Raw genomic sequence first — 25,694 nt, 5'->3', positions numbered from 1 at the left:
ATAATGAATGCGATATTGCTTTTGTTGTAGATTGTCAGTGAATTACGGCTTTGTGTAGTAAATGCCGCTCCATCTGAAAGCAGACGATGGCGATTTACTACTAATCAAGGAACCAGCTTTATTGAAGAGATGAGCATGACAATCGCAAGTGATTTATTGGGCAGCCCTACTTTCCATGTGAAACTTGAGGGTTTTGTTATATATTAAACATCTAATATCTCCTCTACGTTTGATTATTAATATGAAGAATTTGGTTCCAAAATGCGATAAACGCCATTGAAAAAAATATATATAGTTACCGCGAAAATCAGTATTGTATCTGGTCAGTATTAAAAAGTAATACGATAAACGCCAGTCCTCCTATTCTGCAGAATGCAATAAATACACTCAACAAATCACAGCGCAGCATTCCATGCACTGTAAACAACAATGGCGGTGCGTTGAATACACAATCCTAGTTTTCCTCATTTTGTACTTCGTGATCAACAAACAAACAGAAACAAAATAATACTTTTGATGGCAGTGATAAACCTGTGGTGGTTTTCTGTGGTGGGGAAGCCATCAAAATCAAATAATTTACGTAACTCGGGCACTCGGGCGAAGGAAAAATTTCGGCTGTTGCTTGTTCTCCCGACAGTATCAAGCTTCTGTCCTGCTAACACATTGACCCCAGGAGATCTTATGAAAAACGTTCTTTTATTTTACTCAAAGTCAACAAAAATTGAGCAGGACCAAAACATTTTACAGCTGATCGCTGTCAAAAAAGTTCAGCGACGACGTCCCAAGGATGACAGCAGCAATGATGTGTTCTTAATATGACAAAGTAAGTGTTTTGATTAATGCCATTAATATTTATTAAAGGCAGGAATTATCTAAAAAACTTTACAAATTTCTTTATATAAAAATACATAATTAAAATTAAAAAAGTTCTTTAAAAAAGAGAGTATAAAACTCGAGTGTCTGTAGACCTCTCACCACTGTTTTAAACACAGCTCATTATTTCCATTCGGGACTAAACAAATGATTGGCTTGCACGACTATCACTCTCTCTCGCGACCATGGCACCACCCCTGTTGCTATGGGATCTGCCCACACATGCGCACACCCGATTGATTTGAACGTGCACAAGGCACTCTAGGAAGAGCAAAAGTATGGCAGAGAAAGTGCATTCAGAACTCACAGTAACTGCATATCCAGTCAGCGAAGGCAAACGAGGCCAAAAAAAAAGGAATAAACGAAGAAATCCAACGAGAATAAATATCGCATGGCTTTTCCTCGAGTCGACGATGCGGTAGCGGTATTGTCTCCGGAGTGTAGTCCTCATCAGAGTCAACAATGCTTTCATCACGGAAACTCTTTCATGCAAAACACTGGCTTAATAGTGAGTACTAAAAGCCATCCTATTTGTTTATATTCATAGTGATAAAGTTAATTGTATTATTACATGTGATTGTGACATGATGTTACTACATGCACCGCACTCCTTCCTCTCCGCTTGTCTGGTAAATGCTTCTACCAGCAGAGCCGGTCAGTGTTACGCGTTCATGTGTTTTAGGGGCGTGGCTTTAGAAGAAACCCAGAAAGGAGGGGTGGAGTGAATGGAAAAATTAGCTGTGTTTAAAACAGTGGTAAGAGGTCCAAAGACACTCGACTCCATACTCTCTTCTTCAGAGCACCCACATTCCACTTATGTATTGGTATATAAAGAAGGTTTAAACAAATTTGTAAAAAAGTTTTTTTTAGATAATTCCTGCCTATCCTGCCTTCAATCAGTGTATACCACTAGTCAACTGAATGAATATAACATGGCAAAAGATGAATGCACATTTACATATAGATTGAATAGATTTATAGCATTTTTTTTTAAAAAACTTGTCCTGCATTTATTGCATTTTGTGAAAAAAATAACCAGTTTTTATAATAAATCTTTGAAAAACAAATTATGGATTTGAATTTTTTATGTTATTATAACCTAAAGATGCTATGTGAAAGTTTGTAACAGAAAATCTTGTCACTTTCTTGGTATTTTTACCGAAATGAGTCAAAATGGATTTATTGCGTTTTAGAGCCAAACTCTTTATATTCAAAATGTGCAAACTTTCATTACATGAGATCTTTGTATAGGCGGAGTTGTCAGCCGCGATATCGCAGGACCGTTTCTAAACTGACGCTCGGCGCTGCTTCGTGACATACAAAAACTTGGAAAAGCTAACTTTTACCACAGCATTGCGACATGGTGTTATGCAAAACCTCAACATCATATCCGGGAGATAAACCAATAAAATCAGTATTAAATTCACAGGCTTTACTTATCCTGTGCCAACAGGCCACACAAAACGCAGATGTAGGGGGTAAGTTCTACTTATCACACGAGGTCCCCAGATAAAACTAATCCTGTGCGAATATTTAAGTTTACTTTCTTAACAGTGACATTAAAATGATCCACTGCTGCAGGTTTTGTAAAGAAGGGACGTGTCTTTCTCAATGATCAATTCTGGCAGAAATGAAAGTACTACTGAACACCACTTTTAAAAAGTGAAATGTGAAGCAGCTTTTTCACTTCTTTAAACTGGGTTTGAAGGCAAACAGAGCACAATACTTTGCCTTTTGAGGCTTCTAAGACCTAATTATTTTTTTGCGTCTTTGACCGCGCACGTGAGAAGGACTCTGGGATACACAAAAAAGAGTTACCTCTTTTGAATACATAGAAAAGTCACTGAGGGAAAAAACTAAAAAGGCAAACGCTGAAGTTATCTTGGAAAGCCAGGACGTGCCTTCAGGAGAGCAAGTGGTACTATGAGTCACTTATATATATATAATGGAGTTTTTGTTCAACTTCTTTAGTCGGAAGGTTTAACATAACTTACAGCGAGATAAAGCTTTAATAAAACCATCTCAGGTTTGACAAGCAGCCGAACAATGCACACCAAAGCTTAATCTAACTGCACTGCTCGTCACTCAAATGTGAATGTTTGACAGAATGAGTATGAACGTTACAGATAACGGATACACTAATTGAATAAGATTATAATGTGTTCATATCGGTGCCAGGTGAAGAACGCTGTCAGTCAATACACATTAATCAAAATACTCAATTTACATTTCCTGAAGGAAATATTGGTGCTTGTCAAAGAGGTCTATAATAATCAAAGAAAGTAACCCATTTTAGATTTCTATTGTCATGTGACTGTTACTCCAAATATGTGGTATAGTCTGCCTTTGTATATTCAGCAGGCGTCATCTATAGTGGTTTTTAAGTCTCAGTTGAAGTTGACTTATCTTTTTAGTCTGGTCTTTAAAATGGAGTGATTGTTTGTAAATGTTTTATTAGGTTTAAAATGTTTTATTCTTTTTTTTTATTGTTTTTTAATGGTTTTTATTTCCCTCATAAAAGTGTGTGGTACATTGAGTGTGAATTAGGACATGTGGTTTGTGCAGCACCAGTTGCATTTAAAGGTGCTATATAAATAAATAAGTTAAAGTTGATTTACTGTAAATGGCAATGACGAATACAATGATATGAAAGTGGCATGCTTTTTCCTCAAATTCAAAAAAACAAAGATTGACCAAACATACTGTATACCGGTGATGCGAAATGAGTTACGAGTCACACATAAATATTTTTAATTATATTCGGATCGTTTGAAATAAAGATGCCAATTAACAATTTTAAACTATTACTACTTTTTTTAAAAATGCGGGTCGGGTACAAAATTTTTTGCGGTCCGAGTTGGTCGGGTGCGGGTTGTTTATACATTGACCTGCGCATCTCTGCTATACACTATAAAGTAAAATATTATACATTTATATGCAGGGTTCCCGCACCTTAGATAACTTTAAATTCAAGGACCTTTCAAGGACTTTTCAGATCCAATACCCTCAAATTCAAGGACTAAATGTGGGGATACATTTCAAGTTTACATCGAGTTATCTTTTAAGATACATTGTTACAGTTCCCTTTCGAGGGAACTCGCGCTGCATCACTGCAGTGACCCTTGGGGACGCCCCCAGGGTTAAGTGCGTCTGAATGTGTATATCAAATTCAACCAAAGACCCCAAAGACGGCGTTACAGGGATGCAGGAAGAATGGCATGGGAGACGCAACAGTTACATATGTAACCTGAGACGTTTTCATGTGTCAAACATAACTATGCAAAAAAGCATTTTGGTATGAATTCACATTCGCATGCAGAAAATATAAGCATTTAAAGCAAACAGTTAAGCAAATGTGCTTAAAAAGTCTAGAATTTTTATGATATTATCCTACACTAAACAGGGAATAATATGGAATTTTCCAGAAAACTTCTTGCATAGAATAGATTCAAGCACTTTCAATGACCTGTATCTATGTATGTATATTTTCAAAAACTTCCCAGGGCCTTGAATCCCCCCACCCAGATTCACAAACTTTCAAGGATTTCAAGGACCCGTGGAAACCCTGCAGTGCTTGCACAAGATTTTATTTTGCCTGAAACGTGAAAAAGATCAATTACAAGTTAGTATGCCCATGAACATAAAGAAAAAGGGTGACAATCACATTTTTACAGTCTAAATACTGTATCACCGCAAACAGTAAAACATTTTTGGAATACATTCTGCAAGTTATGTGGATGTATCACACAATGAACTTACAATTTAATATTCAAAGTCATAGAAGTATATTCATAAGAAGAAAAAGAAATATGAGATATGTTAATGCAGTGCTTTCATCATCCACTCCTATATTGTGTAGCAAGGCAATGAGGCAGCAAGTGCCAAAATAATATTAGGGTAGCAGGACACTGCCCCCTGTAGGAGAGCAAATGTATTGCGTAACCATCCCTGAAGGATAACATGCATCTATTCATCCTATTTTCCCTCTCTGCATGCCATTATTTGCTTGTAGAGATATGCCAATAAATAGCTAGTCCATGCTAAATTTGTCAGATAACAAAGCATTTCAGTTTCTCATATCAAAGAGGCACAGGGTATCACTTCAACTTACTCTTTGCAAATCCATCTCCTGGATAAATGTAGCGATTATACACATCCATTATGTAAACGCGTCTGTCTTCCAGGAAATCCCGCTCGTGACCGTTTCCCTGCAATATACAACCATCAAAAAACCACAACATATAAGTTCATTAAGTTAGTAGTATTGTGAGACAGGATTACTGTTTTTCACATCAATGACTTCAAATATGGCTACTACTACTGAACTAATATAAAAACATGCATTTGGTTATAAGTGGGTTTAAAATGCTGTGGCAGACATCTCCCTTTCACATAATTGACATTCATTTAAACTGAAAATGTTGTAAGGATAATCAGTATACAGAACTGATGGATGAAAATTCAGTTATCATCTACCGTTCATCTCAAAAGGGTTTGGCAACAATGAATGCTCACTGCCTATTTAGTGCATCCAAATAGAGTGGATATTTGTTTTTGATGTAAAGCATAGCTGACACAGAAATGCAAGCGCAAGCATTCCCCTGCCTCTTGGAGAGGCTAACTATTCAGCTCTGTCATCCAAGGACGTAATATTTCCACCCCTCTTCATTTGCCATCCTCTTATTCCCCTGTCACTTATGTCTGGGCACTGTCACTTTTAATTTAAGACCAAAAATCGCATGTAGGATGGCTACAACTTCTGATTTCGAAACAGCCCTCATCTCAGCTGCTCTGAGAAACCGTTTGGCAATTATGAGACCACACGTTGGGTACTTGTTCACATTGTCCTTTATATCTGCACGCTCAAGCAGGAAAACCTTGCTATGGGCAAAAATATCACCATGTATCAACTTAAAGTTCAGGCCTATAAAATCTATTAGGAGGAAGATTAATAAAATACAAGAGGTGATTATTCCTGCCATGCACCCCTGAAGTTACTGACAACAGGTGAATCACTGTATCTTCTGTAAGTGTCATCACTATTTTAAGACCAAAGGACAGAACATACAGACTTAGTATAAAATGACCTCTGATCTAAGTGCGAAAAGTCTTATTTGCTAGCAGACTAATATGTATGCCATAGGTCATTTTCATAATGTCAGGTTGGCTGTGAAACAAACAGAACAATGATTTGCTCTGCAGAATCACAATGCACTATTAAAGGACAAGTTCGGTATTTTACACTTAAAGCCGTGTTTTCAGATTGTTTATGATGAAATAGAACGGTTTTGACTGAAATTTCGACATATGCGGCTGCCCAGAGAATTTTGGGGTGTTTGTGTTTCACCTCCCACCTCTACAATGGGTTTATAGGTGCACTGGAACAATCCTTCCTAAAATGCATTAAACTTTCGTTTACAAAGACGTGAAACTCACGAGTGGTCAGGAGTGTTCACTGATATGCTCACACAAAAATCGCTGCAAAAAACGCTTTCCAACAGGTTTTATCGTAGTTTTTGTCCAACTCCATTGACTTGTATTAGATGTGCTGTGAGGTACGGTATTACTTCGCGCTGGGAACTTTGTTTGTATTCTTGCAATTGGCAAAGGTGGATTATCGCCACCACCTGGGCTGGAGTGTCTATTATTCAAGCTCTCAACTAAAGAATATATACGGGTGTGAGGCGTTTGGAAAAATGGGTCCACAAGTTAACAACGAATGCTAAAACAGCTGTTGGAAAGCATCTTTTGCAGCGATTTTTGTGTGGGCATATCGGTGAGCGCCCCTGGCCACTCTGTGGGTTTCACGTGTTTTTAGACGAAGGTTGAATGCATTTTGGGAAGGATTGTTCCAGTGCACCTGTACACCCATTGTAGAGGTGGGAGGTGAAACACAGGCACCCGAGGATTCTCGGGGCAGCCGCATATGTCGAAATTTCAGTCAAAACCGTTCTATTTCACCATAAACAGGGCTTTAAGTGTAAAATACCGAACTTGTCCTTTAAGGGGAAACCAGCCAGCAAATACTGTAGCTGGCTCAGTTCTCTAGTATGCACATTATACTGGATTAGGTAGGACAAGTCGTTGTTATAAGGTCTGTTATAATCAAGGGATGCTTACATCAACTGTAAATGCTTGGATTCCTCAAATGTTATCTAACATAATTTGTTGTTTCACTGCACAGATAATCCTGGCTATTTGCACCAACCTTTAAATATATACATGCAACTGCTGTAGCCACCAGACACCAACGACTGCTATTACATGTCATAACTTTAAGCTTTTAATTGGAGTCTTAACGCCAACTAGTCCCTTAACGATATTTTCATAGCTTGTAAACTCAGCTGAAACAGCGCTTTCCATTTCATTTATATGCTGACATAAAGATTCCCACCTTTTTTCCTCAGTCAATTATTTAACTGGTGGGTGGTTGATCAATCTGATCTGTGTTGTTTTAGTCGATGAGCAAAAGACTGTAATTAAAATCAAGCCACACTTGCCTATAGCAGTTTTTTGTGTTAGAGCAGAGAAATATAAGGAACAAACGCTTCTGGCACAATGTGACGTTCATTAATAGGCTGGACTAAGCAGCAGAAGATAAGCCTTATTAGGGAGTAAAATAAATTGCAAATTGGATAAAAATATTTTGATTTACAGTACAATACAGTGTTTACAATGAAACTACATTGTTAAAGGGATAGTTCACCAAAAAATTCTATCATAACTTTCTCACTCTCATGTTGTTACACACCTGTATAAATTTCTTTGTTCTGATGAACACGAAGGATGATATTTTGAGGAATGTTTGTAACCAAACCGATAGAGGCCCCATTTACTTCCATAGTAGGAAAAAGGATTACTATAGAAGTGAATTGCGCTCACGAACGTTTTGGTTACAATCATTTCTCAAAATATCTTCCTTCATGTTCATCAGAACAAAAACATTTATGCAGGTTTGAAACAACTTGATGAGAGTGAGTAAATGATGACAAATTTTTCATTTTTGGGTAAACTATCCCTTTAAGAGTAGTGGTTGACTTGTAATAATGGGCCAATGTAATGCAAAAATAGATGTGATATGTTCTAATACAGTGGTGGCTCGTGACTGCTCATCCGAGGGGCGCAAATTCAAAATATGTGTTCGGAGTGTCACGTGTGTTGCTTGTGTTTTCAAAATATGTGTTTGTTGAGTCATGTGAACCATGTGATTCACAGGTTTTGTCGGGGTAGGTGCCTGCTGCACATGCGTTAAAACGTTTATGATAAAAGAGTCGCTCACGTTCACAAAATACACGCAAGACACTCCCTTAACAGTAAACTCTGATTACGCATGAGATTATCTGGCAACGCGAGCGTCTCTTTTATCATAAATCCTTTAGACGCATCTGCAGCAGGCACTTATTTTGACAAGACACGTGATGCACATAGGATGACTCGATGCACAGAAGACATATTTTGAAATTACGAACCACACGATGGGCTACATAAATGTTGTGACGAACTTCGCATCGAGCTCCCTCGAAAAAAAGAAGTCACTGTGCTAATACAACATAAAACTAGTTATTTAAATAAACACATAACATTTTACAATTTAACTTTTACAAAATAATTACCAAAAACAGTGTTACCCAATTTATAAAAAAAATTATGCAAAAACGAATGTAATAAATTTTAAACTGTGTGTATGTTTTGATCTTCGTTCTAAATCTGGGCCCGTATTCATAAAGAATCTTAATGCAAAAAGTAGCTCCTAGTGAAGCAATTCTAAGAAAATTATTAGAAATGTGGGCGTTTACTCTAAAAATTTAAGAAAAAATCCTAGTAAAGAAAAAAGTAATTCAGAAAGCATCTTAACCCTTAAAAGAGGTCTTAAGGTCAAAATTGTTAGGAGCACGGACAAGGACTTTTAAGAGGCTTAAGAGTTTTTTAGCAACCGGGAAAGTGGACAAAACATGAAGAGGGAGACAAAAATTATGTTGCACACAATGCATGACAGTAAGTTAATAACATGCAACACATTAGATTGTACAGGAATCATTTTTGTGACCGATCTTAATAATATAATGCCAGAAATAAAGATAATCACTACATTAACTACAGTAACAGATTAATACTTTATTTATGTTATATAAATATAATATTAATATAAATAAATATATTAATTATATATAAATTCTATATTGTATATTTTCTCAATTTTTAAGTATACCTGTCATTTCAAATTGAATTATTAAATTGATTTAATAGATCCTGTACTTAAAAGCACTCTTTTTCTTCCTTCTTGGACAACAAACCAATCACAGTCTTCAAAAGAAGCAACAGGGTCAACCCCGCCTCCTCACTAAAATAAAAGTTTTTGTCTTTTCCTAACTCAGAGTTGCTCTCAGATCAGTCCCGAATTGCCCGTAAGCTAAGACTCCTACGTAAAAGTTTTTAACCGAAATTAAGAGTTTTCTGAGAGGACTCTTAGAATCTTTAAGAATAGGGGCCCATTGGAATGTGCCTATACTGGTTTTACCGATAGACTAGCAGCATACCAGCGCAACCATAAACCATCCTGGACTGACATCACATTAGGGTTAGGGCAGGGCAGGTACTATTTGAGGGTATACATCATTGTTATGGATAAAATGTCAACAGCAACAGATTTTTCTGCTCTATCTATAAGGTGGTATTTAAATAAAAGGGCATGGCTAAACCTTCATTGCCCCCAAAATATCCATGGAGAGAATCTATCAGATCTGGAACAGTGAACATGTCGCTGAAGGGATTTATTAATTTTGTGGGGACTGTTTCTTGTTTACACCATAAAAGCAGTCCATGTGACTTTATAGGTTGCTTCCCCTGCAATGTAAAAAACACTTTGTTCTGCGGCAGAAAACATTGTAGCTTGTTTGAGCGTTCCTGGCTGGCTTACCCTATAGCAAAAATCATGAAGCACAGAGTATAGTCTGTTTGTTACTTGTACGTGAACATACTACATTCTGCTGTATGAGCATGCGTGACCTGTGAGTACAATGTAAAGGGATCCCTCACCTTAGTTAACTTCAAATTCAAGGACCTTTCAAGGACTTTACAGGTCCAATACCCTCAAATTCAAGGACTAAATGTGGGGACACATTTCAATTGAGAGCAAGGTTACATTGTGTTACCTTTTAAGATACATTTTGAGGGAACTTTCGCTGCATCACTGCGGTGACACTTTGGGGACGCCTCCACGTGTAAGTGCATCTGAATGTATATATCAAATTCAACCAATGGTGAGGCTTAACGACAAAGACAGGGTGACGCGGGAGTCAGGAAGTATATCGCTATCTGAAATATTGCCAAAGTCGGCGTTACAGGGATGCAGAAAGTATGGCAAGGGCGACGCAGCGTCTCACTCCCTAGGGGACAACAGTTACATACGCAACCCGAGATGTTTTCATGTGTCAAACACAACTATGCAAAAAAGCATTTTGGTATGAATCAACATTCGCATACAGAGGATATAAGCATTTAAAGCTAACAGTTAGCATGTGTGCTTAAAAAGTTTCGAATTTTTATGATATTATCCTACACATCACAGGAAATAATATGAATTTTTTTTCCAGAAAACTTCTTGCATAAAATAGATTCAAGCACTTTCAATGACCTGTATCTATGCATGTATATTTTCAAAAACTACCCAGGGCCTTGATTTTTCCCCCCAGATTCATAAACTTTCAAGGATTCGTAAGAACCCTGAATGTACGCTTGGTTTGAAAACTCTTCTGATGACGAAAAATGCGTCATGTGCACATTGAGACCCGACTACTATTACATCAACGGTTACCATGGCTATCAGCCAAATAGCACACTTGAGAGCTAACACTAATGGAGGCGTGCCACTAGTAGAAAGCATGTTTCAGCAATAGAAAAAGTCAAGACTGTTGTATATCAGCAATCAGAGTGCAGAATTATTGACTTTTCTGCTAAATGGCGGATATTATCTTGTCTACAGCATCAATTGCTCTGCGGTACCATTGACTGACAGAGCGAGCTGAAAAGGACTGCTCACCTGATGGGCGTCTAGATCGATGATGGTGGCCCTTGCAACTCCTTCCACCCTCTCGAAGAGAAACTGTAGAGAAAAAAACACTTGGGGGAGGAAGTGAGGTTTTTCCTGACAGTGGAACAAATTACAAAGGGGTTTGTGCATCTCATGACATAGCAAAAATCTGAGCAAGATGACTGTGTGGCTGAAGAAAAAAAAATTTAAGTAAACGCTAATACACAAATGTTGCATTTGTACCCACGAGTCCATGCACGATTTTTTATTAAGAAGATAAACTGCAAGTCTGAGGCTATGTCCAAACGAAGCCGGTGCATTCCCTATCCGATCATTTTTTTCCTTGCTCTAAAAAAATAATCCGTAAACACGAAACCACTGAAACCGACTGAAAGCGGTGTAATATATATGCCGGACCAGTATGGGGCGCTGTAATTCTGCCACAGATATACACTATACACGGAGAAGAAGACTTTGAGCATGCGCATAACCAACGTATGGCGTTGTCCATTATCACTTGTTGGTCACCACAATTGCATAGAAGCAATAGATTTTGTTGTAATAAAGCTGTTAGGCTTTAGTAGCTTCTGTAGCACGAACACAATCACGTAGTCCGCCGTTATTGTTGTTGCTGTTACGTGTGACGCTTCCGACACGTGATGTGATGACGTTTTCGCTTGACAAAATATACGGATTGGCTGTACAGACGAAACCGCAAGGGTGTCGGTTTCAGATTTTTCCACTTTAGGACCCGGTTTCAAAAAATAGCGGATTCAGTTTCCCAAAACGCCGGATCCGTGTGGATGAAACGCCAATACGATAACAAATTTATACGTATGCAGTGATACGCGTCTCCGTGTGGACAGCCCCTGAATTGTCTAAGGAGAAATATTACAGGAAGAGTTATAATGGGTCACAACTGCAGTTCAGTGGCAAATCCTTTAAGACTGGTTTGAGTCCATATCTTATTTATTTATATTTGTGGTGAGAACCAATTAATCTACACACAGGTTAATTTATACACAAGTTGATCGTGTAGGGAAACCACATTTAGGCATCTCCATTTTGCCTAACCTGCATATCTTTGGACGGTTGGAGGAAACCGGAGTACACCAAGTAAACCCACGCTGATACATGGAGAACATGCAGACTTCACACAAAAATACCTTTCTATCCAGCCGCGGCCACTGACTGCCCACTGATTATCTTACCTTTTAAAACATCTCACCTTGATAGCTAGTGTGATGTCAGCATAGGCACAAAAACCTCCTCCTTTGTCGCTGGAGCAATGATGAAATCCTCCACCTGCAGGAGAAACAAAACAGACCCCTTATAAAGCTCTATTAAGTAAAGTCTGTATAAATGCAGACTGTTATTCAATGTCCCTGAAAGGTTTCTGCCCCACAAAATCTAGATGATTGAGAGGCTAGATTTTAATAAGGATCATATTTACACATTCATAGAAGAGATTCGATCTGTCCTCCCGTGACTCCGACACATTTAGCCTCATTATATGAATCTGCACTCCGGAAGCTCCACTACAGAGGTGGTCTGGTTTTCGATTAGCATTTATTGCTCGTTCACATGACCCCCGCTTGCTGATTTACACCTTTCAATTACCGCACAGCGCCCACACAAAGCATGCATTCAAATGAACAATCCGCCATTGTCCATTAAACCTTGTCAATATGGTTGCAAAGTGCAGCACTGTTTATCATCAGCGACACTGCTGAGCTTGCAGAAGCCACTGCTTCAGAAATACGGACGAGAAAAAAAATTTAAGCCAGGTCTCCACTGTGATCTTAAAGGGACACTCCACTTTTTCTGAACATTTGAACCCTTTTTCAGTTAAACATTTGATCTTTACCGTTTTGGAATCCATTCAGCCGATCTCCAGGGTCTGCCTTTACCACTTTTAGCATAGCTTAGCACAATCCATTGAATCTGATTAGACCATTAGCATCGCGCTCAAAAATGATCAAAGAGTTTTGATATTCCTCCTATTTAAAACTTGACTCTTCTGTAGTTATGTTGTGTACTAAGACCGACAGAAAATTAAAAGTTGCAATTTTCTAGGCAGGTATGGCTAGGAACTATACTCTCATTCTGAGGTAATAATCAAGGAATTTACTGCCGTAACATGGCTGCAAGAGGTGCAATGATATTAAGCAGTGCCCGATAATAGTCTCCTGCTGCGTAATATCATTGTGCCTCCTGCCGGCATGCTACAAGCAGCAAAGTCCTTGATTATTACGCCAGAATGAGAGTATAGTTCCTAGCCACATCTGCATAGAAAATCGCAACTTTTAATTTTCCGTCGGTCTTAGTACACAATGTAACTACAGAAGAGTCAAGTTTTAAATAGTAAAATATCTAAACTCTTTGGTTTATTTTTTAGCGTGATGCTAATGGTCTAATCTGATTTAATGTATTATGCTAAGATATGCTAAAAGTGGTACCGCCAGACCCGGAGATCGGCTGAATGGATTCCAAAACGATAAAAATCAAATGTTTAACTGGAAAATGAGAATATTTTCAAAAAAAGTGGAGAGTCCCTTTTAAGCAAAGTTTTCTTTCAATAACTCTACCAAATACATTTTTTTTTTTAGGTGATAGGTAATTAAATATGCAGGAAGCGTAGCAAATCCAAAAGATGGTACGATGTTTTTTATTCTCCTTGTCATTGTTTTTTCAAGTAGAGATTGTGAAAAGAACTCACCCACATTTATCGCCCATCCTCTTTCCATTGCCAGTTTTCCAGCCTAGGTATAACAAGAAAGAAAGCTTTTTCATGTTCCACATTCGAACTGGCATTTCCAGTCATCAATAAATTAGTAGAAAAACAGAAATCTGCCGGATGTGCCGGGTGAAATCAAAAGAGTATCTTGATGCCAAAACTGAGGGTGGACGCAACATTTTCTCAACTTCTTTTATCGGATTACAAAGCCTTTGAAAGTCAGTTGTGTGTATATACAGTAAAGCCTACTGCATGATTATGCAATATTTAACCTCATTCAGTTTAGTTATTATTTCAGATGGCAAAACTCTCATTAGTTGCTGATTTTTTCCTTTATTCATATATCACTTTTCCCCCTTTATCTGTTTTTCGCCTATTATCTTTCATGAACATGGGCCACGATCCAATCTACCAACACACTTAATGACAGTGGAATAACAGGAAATGGCTTTAAAATGGCATTTCCATCACAGTAAGGGTTATCCATTTCTATGACAGATAAGACTGTTATCCAAAAGCGGAGCATTCCAATGAGAGTTGCAATAAAAGGAAATCTAGTGGGTTGCTTTGTTGAAATAATTATTAGCTTTTCACACAACTTTCAAAAATAGCCTCATCTATAGCGGATCACGGTTCTTGTCAAAAGTAATCTAATTGTCTGCAAATGCATTTGGGGGCTTCAAATGACTTTTACAGACTCAATAGTGCTATATTGGAAACAGAAGTTACATATTAATAACGCTTCGTGTCTACCATGCATGAAAAACAACACATCTATAATCAAAAAGAATTTAAAATATTACACTACACAATATGGCTTCTGATTGTTGTTGCTTTTCTATAACAGAAATGATCTGAGAACTAAACTTTGAAATGATTTTAGCAAGTCAATTGCACAAATAACCGAAACACTCCCAACACTCTCTTTAGTGTATTAAAAACAATATTCATTCTCCAGTTAAGCCGTGTGTCAAACTAAGACACCGCACATGTACACTGTAAACTTATACAGTGCAATGTACTCATTTAAAATGAGTGAAAGGTACTCAAACCTGTAAAAAAGTTAATTAAACTTAAAGGGGGGGGGGGTAATGGTATTTCAAGCATTCTGACTTATTAACACAGTTATAGAGTTGTTTCCTCATGCTAAAGGTAGGCAAAGTTTCAAAACAGCAGTTGGACGTGTTACAGAGTATTTCTGTGCCGAATGCAGGGTTCGTACAAGTTTCGGCAAGTTTTTTTCGATTACAGTTCTAACTGACGTTTCAGGGGTTTTCGATACGTATCACTTCTTTATATGGGCTTCCACCGGAAAACTTCCCCCGGAAAACCCCGCCCACCCCTCAATCAGCAGGAGACGCTAGAGCTGCTAACAGCTTATCACGCCACTCAGCTTTGTTTAATTTCAAAAGTCAACAATGGCACGAAAGAAGAAGTGTGTTTTTGGATGTAAGGAGAAGACATCCAGCCTTATGGAAACAATGGATATAGTTTATTATCCGGGGTAGCAGCGAAGTTTTGCGTGTGTGTTTGACGCAGTGGATTTTCCCAACCGGGTTTTCGGAAAGATTCGGTAAAGCTAATCTTTCTTTTATAAATCTGATTAAACTAAAGACTCTTCAGAGATATAAAGGATGTCATACTACTCTATAGGTACTCCAGATTAACATCAGAAATGCAGAAAAAGCGTGTGTTACGTGAGCTTTAAAGGTTGTATGAGTGTTCAATGAGTTCACCATTTTGTGTTCCACAAACTCAAACTTTAATATTTTATTTATTACTTTAATGGGAGTCATTTCAATACCACAGGGGATATTTCACAAGACTTTTTAAGATGTCAAATAAATCTTTGGTGTCCCCAGAGTATGTATATAGATAATTTATTATAGCATGTTAAAATTGCCACTTTGTAGGTGTAAGCTAAAATGTGCTGTTTTTGGGTGTGTCCTTTTAAATGCAAATGAGCTGATCTCTGCACAAAATGTCAGTGCCATGGTTGTATAGTTCAGATTAAGGGGCGGTATTATCCCCTTCTGACATCACAAGGGAACCAAATTTCAATTACCTATTTGTTTACATGCTTGCAAAGAATGGTTTACCAAAACTAAGTTACTGGGTTGTTCTTTTTCATATTGTCTAGGTTAATAGAAGCACTGGAGACCCAATTTTAGCACTTAAACATGGAAAAAAATAGATTTTTATGATACGTCACCTTAAAAAAGACACTGCAAATAATTGCAAACTTTTGGTGGTTGTGATAATATTTATGGCATTCAATTTGCAAGGGAAGCTAAGAAGGCACTGCGAATTTACTTTAGTTTAAAGTTAAATCAACATGATTGGTCAAGGATGCTTTCCAGTTCCCAGCAAGCTTTGCATGAGCCTGCATTAAGAGAGCATTTTTTTTAAATTAAGTGATATTTTATGTGTTTTTCGGTAAAGAGCACTGAGCTCAGTCTCTTTACACTTACACTGTTCTTAATTCTTCTTGAATTTGACAAAAATGAAATAGTAAAAATAGTTTTTAGTACAGTATACAAAAATATGTGGTAGACAGCACTTATGGCATAAGTATAGTGTTCTGAAATATTAAAGGAACAGTATGTAAGAAATGTATATCAATTAATCATAAAATGGCCCTGATATGTCACTAGACATTAAGAAATCATTTTCATTTCAACTACTTATATCACTGACAACAGTGGTTTGGCCAGGATATTTTCATTTAAAAATTGGAGTTGCAGCCCTCAACTGATGTTTATGTTGTCATTTTGTGTATTGGCCACCAGTTGTGTTATTGCAGTACCAGTTTTAGCCACAAGTTTTGTGATTGCAATACCAGCTTGGGCCACAATCCTACATACTGTTCCTTTAAATAAAATGAAATGTCAACTTTTAAGTTTGAATTAATTTTGATTAAAAAAAGTTGGTTAACTTAAAAAATTTGATGTGTCAGTTTCAACAAAAGTTTTCAGTACTCTGAACTTGTCGGGTTTTACAGTGTACATGTACAAATACGCACACAACACACACAATGTTCTTGAGCTCAATCCCCTGTCTGAAGTCTGTGCATGGCTTTGCATAAGAAGGTGGTTATCAGTGAACCCAAAGCCCGAGCTGTTCCTAGGAGACATAAAGAGGCTCAACTTAGCTCTCTCTTTTCTTTTTAACTTTCTCCATCACGCTCTCTTTAGGGAATTTACTGATCGGTGATCCATCTGTAAAACTGCATCAAAAGTTGGAGTCTGCAATCATTTTCAATCAATTCAAGAATCAGGGTGCACATAAATTTGATTATGATTAATATTTTATTTAAATCGCACAACACTTTTAACTAATCAGAAATGGTATCACGGGAAATATGCTGGTTCGTATATAAAAAAACTCAAAAATGTGGATTTTTCTACTGCTTACAAAGCCAGTCAGATAGTTCAGATGTTACATCACACAAAAAGAGATAGTAGAGCATGGCACAGGGTGATAAGTTACATATAGCCAGATGCTTTTATCCAATGAGACTTACAGTGCATTCAAGTTATACTGTTTAGCAGTATGTGTCATCCTTGGGATCGAGCCCAAGACTAGTCTGAGAGGCTCCTTAAGTGAATTTAAACAAAACTCATATCAAGTGTTTCATCAGTCGTATACTAGCGGCACGACATCTCTGTTAAAAGGAACGAATCAATTTATTTAGCCAAAACATCACACCACCACATCCTGCATCTCTAAACGCATTTCCACAGCTCGACCGAACCATTTGTTACTGGAGTATTGCTATTGAAACAAAGCAGTGTTTGCATCTGATCTCATTTATAATCATCACATTAGGACCGTGATGATAAACAAATCCACAACAGCATAGCAGAGATTAATGACACGAGTCTCCCTATTATGATAATTCCTCCCAAACGGCCGCAATTACATGCCGGCTGTTGTCTAACCTTGAACTTCTTTGCGCACTACTTAAGATTGGAACGGGCCGCAAATACCCCTGTGTTCCCCGAACCACGACAACAGCTCCATGCTGCCACTCGACTGCTGACTGAAATGGCAGTCAATTAGCAGGCCGTGAGAAGGGCTCAATGGGAGGTATAATTATGTTCTCGGGCTGAGAGGAACGAATGGAGAACACTCATTGCGAGTTCGTCTGTCGCGAGGTGCAGTCTGTCAGAGCGCAGATGTACTGTGGAGAACACCTGGCATACCGCAAGGTAATTTACTGCGGCTTTTTACATTGCTGGAAAAACAAGAAGGGGAAGAATGTCGCACTAGGGAAAGGCACTGTCAAGATGGTAATGCTTCAAGTTTCAAGTATGTGCCATGTGAAATTGGGTTATCATTAATAGTTTCTAGTGTTCGATAACTTTACTTTATCGAACTTTACTTTTCGATAACTTCATAGCAGTGGTTCTCAAACTTTTCAGCGTGTGCCACCCCTTCCCCATGTGTACAGTGAATCCCTTCGAGCCTCCGCCCCAAAGAAAATTAATGACATAAAACAATCTTAAACTTAAAATTTGAATTAAACAAACTTGTTAAACTTATTACAATGTATTACTGTTGGTTAGTAGCCTTATTTTTCTGAGGTTTAATTACAAAGAATTTATAATAACTTATGTTTGACCCCCTTTCGCCTTCAGAACTGCCTTAATTCTATGTGGCATTGATTCAACAAGGTGCTAAAAGCATTCTTTAGAAATGTTGGCCCATATTGATAGGACAGCATCTTGCAGTTGATGGAGATTTGTGGGATGCACATCCAGGGCACAAGGCTCCCATCCACCACATCCCAAAGATGCTCTATTAAGTTGAGATCTGGTGACTGTGGGGGGCATTTTAGTAAAGTAAACTCATTGTCATGTTTAAGAAACCAATTTGAAGTGATTCGAGCTTTGTGACATGGTGCTTTGTCCTGCTGGATGTAGCCATCAGAGGATGAGTACATGGTGGTCATAAAAAGATGGACATGGTCAGAAACAATGCTCAGGTAGGCCATGGCATTTAAACGACGCCCAATTGGCACTAAGGGGCCTAAAGTGTGCCAAGAAAATATCCCCCACATCATTACACCACCACCACCAGCTTGCACAGTGGTAACAAGGCGTAATGGATCCATGTTCTCATTCTGTTTACGGCAAATTCTGACTATACCATCTGAATGTCTCAACAGAAATTGAGACTCATCAGACCAGCCAACATTTTTCCAGTCTTCAACTGTCCAATTTTGGTGAGCTCGTGCAAATTGTAGCCTCTTTTTTCTATTTGTAGTGGAGGAGTGGTACCCGGTGGGGTCTTCTGCTGTTGTAGCCCATCCGCCTCAAGGTTGTGCGTGTTGTGGCTTCACAAATGCTTTGCTGCATACCTCGGTTGTAACGAGTGGTTATTTCAGGCAAAGTTGCTCTTCTATCAGCTTGAATCTGTCGGCCCATTCTCCTCTGACCTCTAGCATCAACAAGGCATTTTCGCCCACAGGACTTCCGCATACTGGATGTTTTTCCCTTTTTACACCATTCTTTGTAATCCCTAGAAATGGTGTGTGAAAATCCCAGTAACTGAGCAGATTGTGAAATACTCAGACCGGTCCGTCTGTCACAAACAACCATGCCATGTTCAAAATTGCTTAAATCACCTTTCTTTCCCATTCTGACATTCAGTTTGGAGTTTAGAAGATTGTCCTGACCAGGACCACACCCCTAAATGCATTGAAGCAACTCCCATGTGATTGGTTAATTAGATAATTGCATTAATGAGAAATTGAACAGGTGTTCCTAATAATCCTTTAGGTAAGTGTATATAAGAAACTTTCTGTGAAAATATAACCTTGATATCTTTAATATTGAGTAAGGCCATGTCAAAGATTAAAAACAATGAGTAAAATCAAACTCTGATGCTCTTAAGCCTCTTTTTAAAACTTTAGCCTGATTTCATAGACATCAATTTTGAAAGCATTCAAACAACCAATGTCACATTATTTTGGAACATAAACAAGATTTTGTTACGCCATACCGTTTGAAACACTGTTTTGCTTGTTAAATGTTTAAATACATTATTATAAGTGTTCTCACTTTTATTTCTTAAATATGATCAAACTAAATATTCATATACAACAATTTAAATATCTGCAATCCTACAGAGAGAACTGTCATGTGCTCAAGTGCACAAACATCCAAGCAAGTTACTGAGATCTAAAAACAGAAACTTCCTCTGAGACAATAAACTCACTAAAAACTCATTAGGAATTAAAGTAGTGTTCTCTTATTTATTTATTTTTTAATCCTTTGCTCAACCCAAACAGAAAAAACACTAGTTTCTGTGTTTTAAAACAGGCACGTTTTAATGTGGTTATGTTACATGCGAGAAACTCCTTAGAGCATCACTATCGCAGATGTTCAGAACCTTGCCTACTGGCTGTTCCTCCCTATAGGCTTTTCAGTGTATGCCCAAAAAACTAAAATGTGTCATAAAATGTTGCTATTTTATAGTCAAACTTGAAACAATACAGACTACTCACTACTAGATTCAATAAACAGTAAGGTGACATCTTAGATTTAAATATGCGTTTTATTAAATTGCACCCCTCAGAAAAGAGGCAAGAGGTTTTGTCATCGTACATAATAGTTGTAAAATAAACTTGAAACCAAAGGCCTTTACAAGAGCTAAAAAATGTATAACATATTTCCTCCATCTGTGCAAAAAGTGTATTCAAAACCTACCATAATGGTTCCTCCCGTTTGTGTGCGCAGTGGCCTTAAAACTTTGCGCTGTACCAGAAAGTTGGGCAGGAACAACACAGGTGGGATTTCTGTGATGGTGGCAACCACCAGAGACCACTGAAGGGCAGAAATCACATAAGTAAACAATTTACAATTACAGACTTCTAAATAAAATAATCTTTCTTTTCAATAAAATATTTCTCAATAAATTTCTTTAAAATAAAACTGATGGTTTAGGCCAGAAATCATACTGAAGCTGATTCATACAGGGGATTGTGGTGGATTGTACAGTAAAGGTTTTTGAATCATGATCTGGAAGAGGAATATATCTGAACCAGGTGGTGACTTAGAGGAAATGCAAACTGTTGGCAAAATGTTAAAGCAGGATAAACTCTACCGCATACTACACAGTAAATAAAAAAAGAGTGAAGCAAGATTTGGTCACAGTAGACCTCAGATACCTCTCTGGAGCCCTCCAAGATAGCGTTCTGCATGCAATAAGGAAAAGAGAGAATACATACACAGCCAATTTAAAGGGTGATCAACTAGCTGCATGATCAGCCTTCAAAAGTGGAAAGAGAGCAGCAGGAGTCTGCCAACCACTGAAGCAAGGCTTGCATCAATAAATATAGATTACTACAAAAGAATTTAATGTTTTTTTTTAATAACTTTCACTGTGTGTGGAACCACTGAAAAAATAGTTCACCCAAAAATGAACGTGTCATTGTTTGCTCACCCTTATATCAGTTTAAATGTGTGCTTATTTTTCCATAAAACTTAAAAGTAGATACTTTTCAATATTTTCAAAATAAAATTTGATAGATAACAGTGTGCACCAATACAGGATGAAAAAACAATATTTTACTATGTTCTTACCTCAAATTTGAGAAATGAATACATACCTATCTTTTTTCAATGCATGCACTTAATCTTTGTACAGCGCATCGTGAATGTGTTAGCATTTAGCCTAGCCCCATTCATTCCTTAGGATCCAAACAGGGATGAATCCAGAAGCCACCAAACACTTTCATGTTTTCTCTATTTAAAGACTGAAACATGAGTTGTTACCTCGGCACGCAGTAACATCATGAAGTTACTGTGCGCCGAGGTCGAAGTGCTGCAAGCTAAGTGCTCTTCCGCCATACAATATAGTTCTCCTTTTTAATAAAAAACGTTTATTTTGTGCGACCATACTTAGTCGTGTAACTACTCATGTAACAGTCTTTAAATAAGGAAAACATGTAAGTGTTTGGTGGCTTTTAAATTCATCCCTGTTTGGATCCTATGGAATGAATGGGGCTAGGCTAAATGCTAACACATTCACGACACGCTGTACCAAGATTGAGTGCATGCATTGAAAAAAGATAGGTATGTATTCATTTTTCTAAGTTGAGGTAAAAACATAGTAAAATATTGAAAAACAGTGGTGTTTTCCTTTAAAGAGGTCATATGAAGTTGCTAAAAATAATATTATTTGGTGTATTTGGTGTAATGCAATGTGTTTACGCAGATTAAAGTTTAAAAAACACAAGCAAGGTTTTCAACATGAGGGTAAGCAAGCAAATAATGGCCGAATTTTCATTTTAGGTGAACTGTTTCTTTAAGAAGCCTTTAACTTGCTTGTGTAGACAGCACACTGGAGCACTTGACTCATGGTTAGACTGCAATCTGTGCGGAAGACTGAGATTGATTTGATAGGAATAAAGGCCTGCTCATGAGTAATCCAATGCAATTTGCTTTTGTACACATCCTCTGTGCATCTCTTGCTCATTGCTGGTGAAGTATAAAAGAAAGCCTAGATGTCTTTTTTCATAAGTACGGAAATGTCCACAGACATAATGGAGCTATAATAGATCAAAACTGATTCTACTTATGGCACTTATCTCATAAAAGACCGACATTTGCAGTCTATTGCAAGTCACTTTGAGGTAAATTATACACCGATTCGAATATTAATATTTGTACAGTAACCTTTTGCCATCAGTGTATGGAAATATGGGTATCAGGCGAAGGACAGAGTGAAAAGGTAAGCCAGGGCATGGACACAGCACACACTGCATCTTTACCTTGAGTCTGTTCAGGTAACGTGCCGTGTGAACCACAAGAAGATCCGCCTCACTCGCCTCCCGGGCTGGAACAATCGTCTCATCGGTAATGAACTGCTCTTCTGTAAACAAATCAATGTATCATACCATAAGCAGGAACATGATATATTTGACACTCATTTAAAATAAACAGCAAGTCAGGGGAGCTCAGTATTATTAGAATAGATGCTCTTTGCTGTTATGTAAACTAATGAGTAAGCAGAATGGAGGTACAGTGCTGACAAGTTTATCTAAAGCACGTTGCCCCTGACCTTGCAGTAGCAGCCGAAAAGTCAACCTCCTCTCACACCTGCTCCCGAGGGAAGTTCAGGTTCCCTCATTATCTCAGTTTCACTGATTGCCCTCCCCATCCCTGTGATTCCCCATTTCTCATGTATTGCATTTTATTGTTCACCTTACAAAGTAACCCTCTGGCCAACTGCAGTAGCAGTACTGCTGCGCACCTTTTAAAAAGTGAATGACCTTGCCCCATTTGCCAGCATCAAAGGGGTGCAACTTTTCCAGACCCATGAAGGTGATGTTGTACACTGGAGAATAGACAATAGGCAGGCATGTCGCAGGAACTTCTGCATATAGTTCGGTTTGATGAAAACTGTGGGAAAATGAATTAGCCATGTAACTGATAATAATCTGAGAGTGTTTATCTTTTGACAATTAGTATTTAGACATCAAAACATCAAAAGTCAAGTAAATTAGTTTAAATAAAATAAACATTTTAATATATTAAAAAAATGTAAATAAATATGTACCTCCCCTTCTTTCCTTCTGAATCGTCTTTTGTTGACATCGTGGCCAAAGCATATCAATGCTAGCTGGAAACAAAAAATAAAAACATGAATAACTTTCCGTATTGGGCATATTATTTTGATTGTAAGAATTATATCTGAGAAAAACTGCATGTCTAAATATTCCCTTTATTTATAACTAAGAACTATGTCTAATTGTTATTCTTTTTGGTAAATGAAAGCGCCACAAGTAAAAAAAACTTCAAACCCCAGAATGCATTGCCCGTTTGCGCAGGCGCTCTGCAAATTGGAAGACGCAGTTCAGTTTAGGGAAATATTTTTCAAAATATCATTCTCAAAGACTCCGGAAAGCAAAATGAGTCGAAAGCAAAGTGTGGAGTACCTATTTAAAGATACGTCGGGACCAAACTTCGTGAAATCATTTAGATTTAGATTTCTAGAAAAATCGCTGTTAATGTGAAATCAGCACAACTCACCTGCTAGCCATCTTACAAGTCTCTTATTTTTACGGCGACATTATTTTCGTTGTCTATGCGTTTATTATGAACAGAAAACATTCAACCATCTTCCTAAGAGATAATAACGTTTACAGACAAGAGGGTTATGCACACATTTGATCGTTTTCCTTGTACAGTTCCGCCCCATCTCTCTGAGCGCAGCTGCGCGTAAACGCAAGCGTCCCGGTCCTACGTCATAATGACGTAGTAAAAGCTAAACTCTTACAATTATTTATAGGCGACATAAAATAGGCTATATATGATTATGAAAATGCAAAAACATTTTTCTAAAGTTGTATACAGTTGTAATATACAGTAGGCTACTTTACTGTGCATATTTGTAACTCTCCAACCTACATCTTATGTATGTTACTTAAACTTTTCATTTTTTGATCTATGTATATACTGTACTGTTATTCTGATCCCCTGGAAACCACAATTTATTTATGTATTATGTACACATAAATGGGACATTTTATTAAAAAACCCATGGGAAAAACAATGCTATATTTATAGCAGTGGTTCTCAAACTTTTCGGCATGCACCCCTCTTGTGGTGCATATGTTACTATAAATAGTGTGTGTAGCACTTGCGCAATTCTGATGTCACTGCCCCAACATCAGAGATGATGTTAAATTGTTTCTGTTACTCGCTGTCTTTTTTCTTATAGCACAGATTAACCCATGAGTCAAAGCTGCCATACAGCTGTTACATAACAGAGTACAATGGATAAAAGAGAATTGACAGCAGCGTTCATCCCTGCCCTCATTGCCAGCAGTTTTATCAGGATCCTAATTTCTTCACAGGCTCTAGTAATCTAAAGGCACCTACTGCTAGCATGTAATGTTATGGTCTTTGCACTCGTCACAAAGTATATTCATATTGTGACTGCTCTTTGAAGCTGAGACAGCCTATGGCATGGCCTGAGTAGCCTTGTTTTATAATGGAATATTTTTGCATAAATTGAAAGTTGTCTTGTCATTTTTTGCAATGAAGCCCAAGTTGAATTTCATTTATACACCCTGACCCTTGCAAACTTGTACATCTTAATTTCTTTCTAACGCAGTATATATTTACCCATTCAAGTGCTTATGTTAATCGAGACATTATATTTAGTCTTTCAAAAATTAAATTCATTTAAAGTCATTTAAAATGGCACATTTCTGTATTTTATTCCTTCCCCAGAGGGCAAGATTAATGAGACTTCAGACTCTATCATCAGATTTTTTTATTGTAACTTCACAACTGATTTTTTAATGTAGCTTCATACGAGTAAATGAAGCAAATTCATTTTTATATGCTATTAAGTTGGAACATTTTAATGCCAGGGGGCAAGGTTTGCATCTTACCCTGCACATTCTGATGAGGCGATTGCTTACAAAATTAGTTTGTTTTTTTGCATCATGTCCCCCAAACAAGACAATTTTATGAAAACGTTGTTTAACTGTTAGATGCATTTTAGATTAACCAAACTGTTAATAAGAAACATAAGGCGGGGGGCACAATTTCTGAAAAAAAATGCTTTGAAAAAGGGAGTTGGGCCGAGTACCAAAACACACTTGTAGCCAATCAGCAGTAAGGGGCGTGTCTACTAACAGACATTGTTGCTTGGGTTGCGTATGTGAGAGTCTGGTCTATCAAACAAGGTCCAGATTCTATTGGGGTAGGGGCGTGTTTGTTTAGGTGATTTTAAATGTCAACATTGGCCTTTAGAGATCACGCACCCCACCTTTAAGGAGGATCATCAAGGTTAAAACTGTATGCATCTAATACATTCAAGAAACCTTCAGCCTAAAATAGTTGAGAGCGGTTATTTCAACAAAGAAAAACTTTCATTTGAGACAGCCCAAAATATACAACAGCTGGCAAACTAAACTAATAATGCCTCAAATTATTTTAGTTTATTTACTTATTATTTTGAATAATAATCTAGAGAGTTTGTCGGAGAATGATGATTGAAAAACATCTGCTGCATTTGCTTTTGCTTTTTTCA

The 25,694-nt window shown here is 37.6% G+C and overlaps 1 protein-coding gene across 1 annotated transcript in view; it reads right to left on the bottom strand.

The window, feature by feature from the left end:
• The window catches only part of hdac11 (histone deacetylase 11), a 29,558-nt gene extending 5,663 nt beyond the window's left edge, over positions 1-23,895 (bottom strand). Inside the window, exons 1-9 of the mRNA XM_055183987.2 lie at positions 23,681-23,895; positions 23,208-23,270; positions 22,902-23,050; positions 22,420-22,520; positions 20,354-20,470; positions 13,623-13,665; positions 12,132-12,208; positions 10,913-10,975; positions 4,985-5,081 (exon numbers count right to left, since the gene is read on the bottom strand). Coding sequence (XP_055039962.2) covers positions 4,985-5,081; positions 10,913-10,975; positions 12,132-12,208; positions 13,623-13,665; positions 20,354-20,470; positions 22,420-22,520; positions 22,902-23,050; positions 23,208-23,245 — 685 coding nt within the window. The 5' untranslated portion in view covers positions 23,246-23,270; positions 23,681-23,895. The remainder of the gene's footprint in view (positions 1-4,984; positions 5,082-10,912; positions 10,976-12,131; positions 12,209-13,622; positions 13,666-20,353; positions 20,471-22,419; positions 22,521-22,901; positions 23,051-23,207; positions 23,271-23,680) is intronic.
• Between the last annotated feature and the right edge of the window lie 1,799 nt (positions 23,896-25,694).

This window comes from Misgurnus anguillicaudatus, chromosome 14 (genome assembly GCF_027580225.2).
Source record: "Misgurnus anguillicaudatus chromosome 14, ASM2758022v2, whole genome shotgun sequence".
Lineage (NCBI taxonomy): Eukaryota > Metazoa > Chordata > Actinopteri > Cypriniformes > Cobitidae > Misgurnus > Misgurnus anguillicaudatus.
This window is presented reverse-complemented; position numbering and strand designations above follow the sequence as displayed.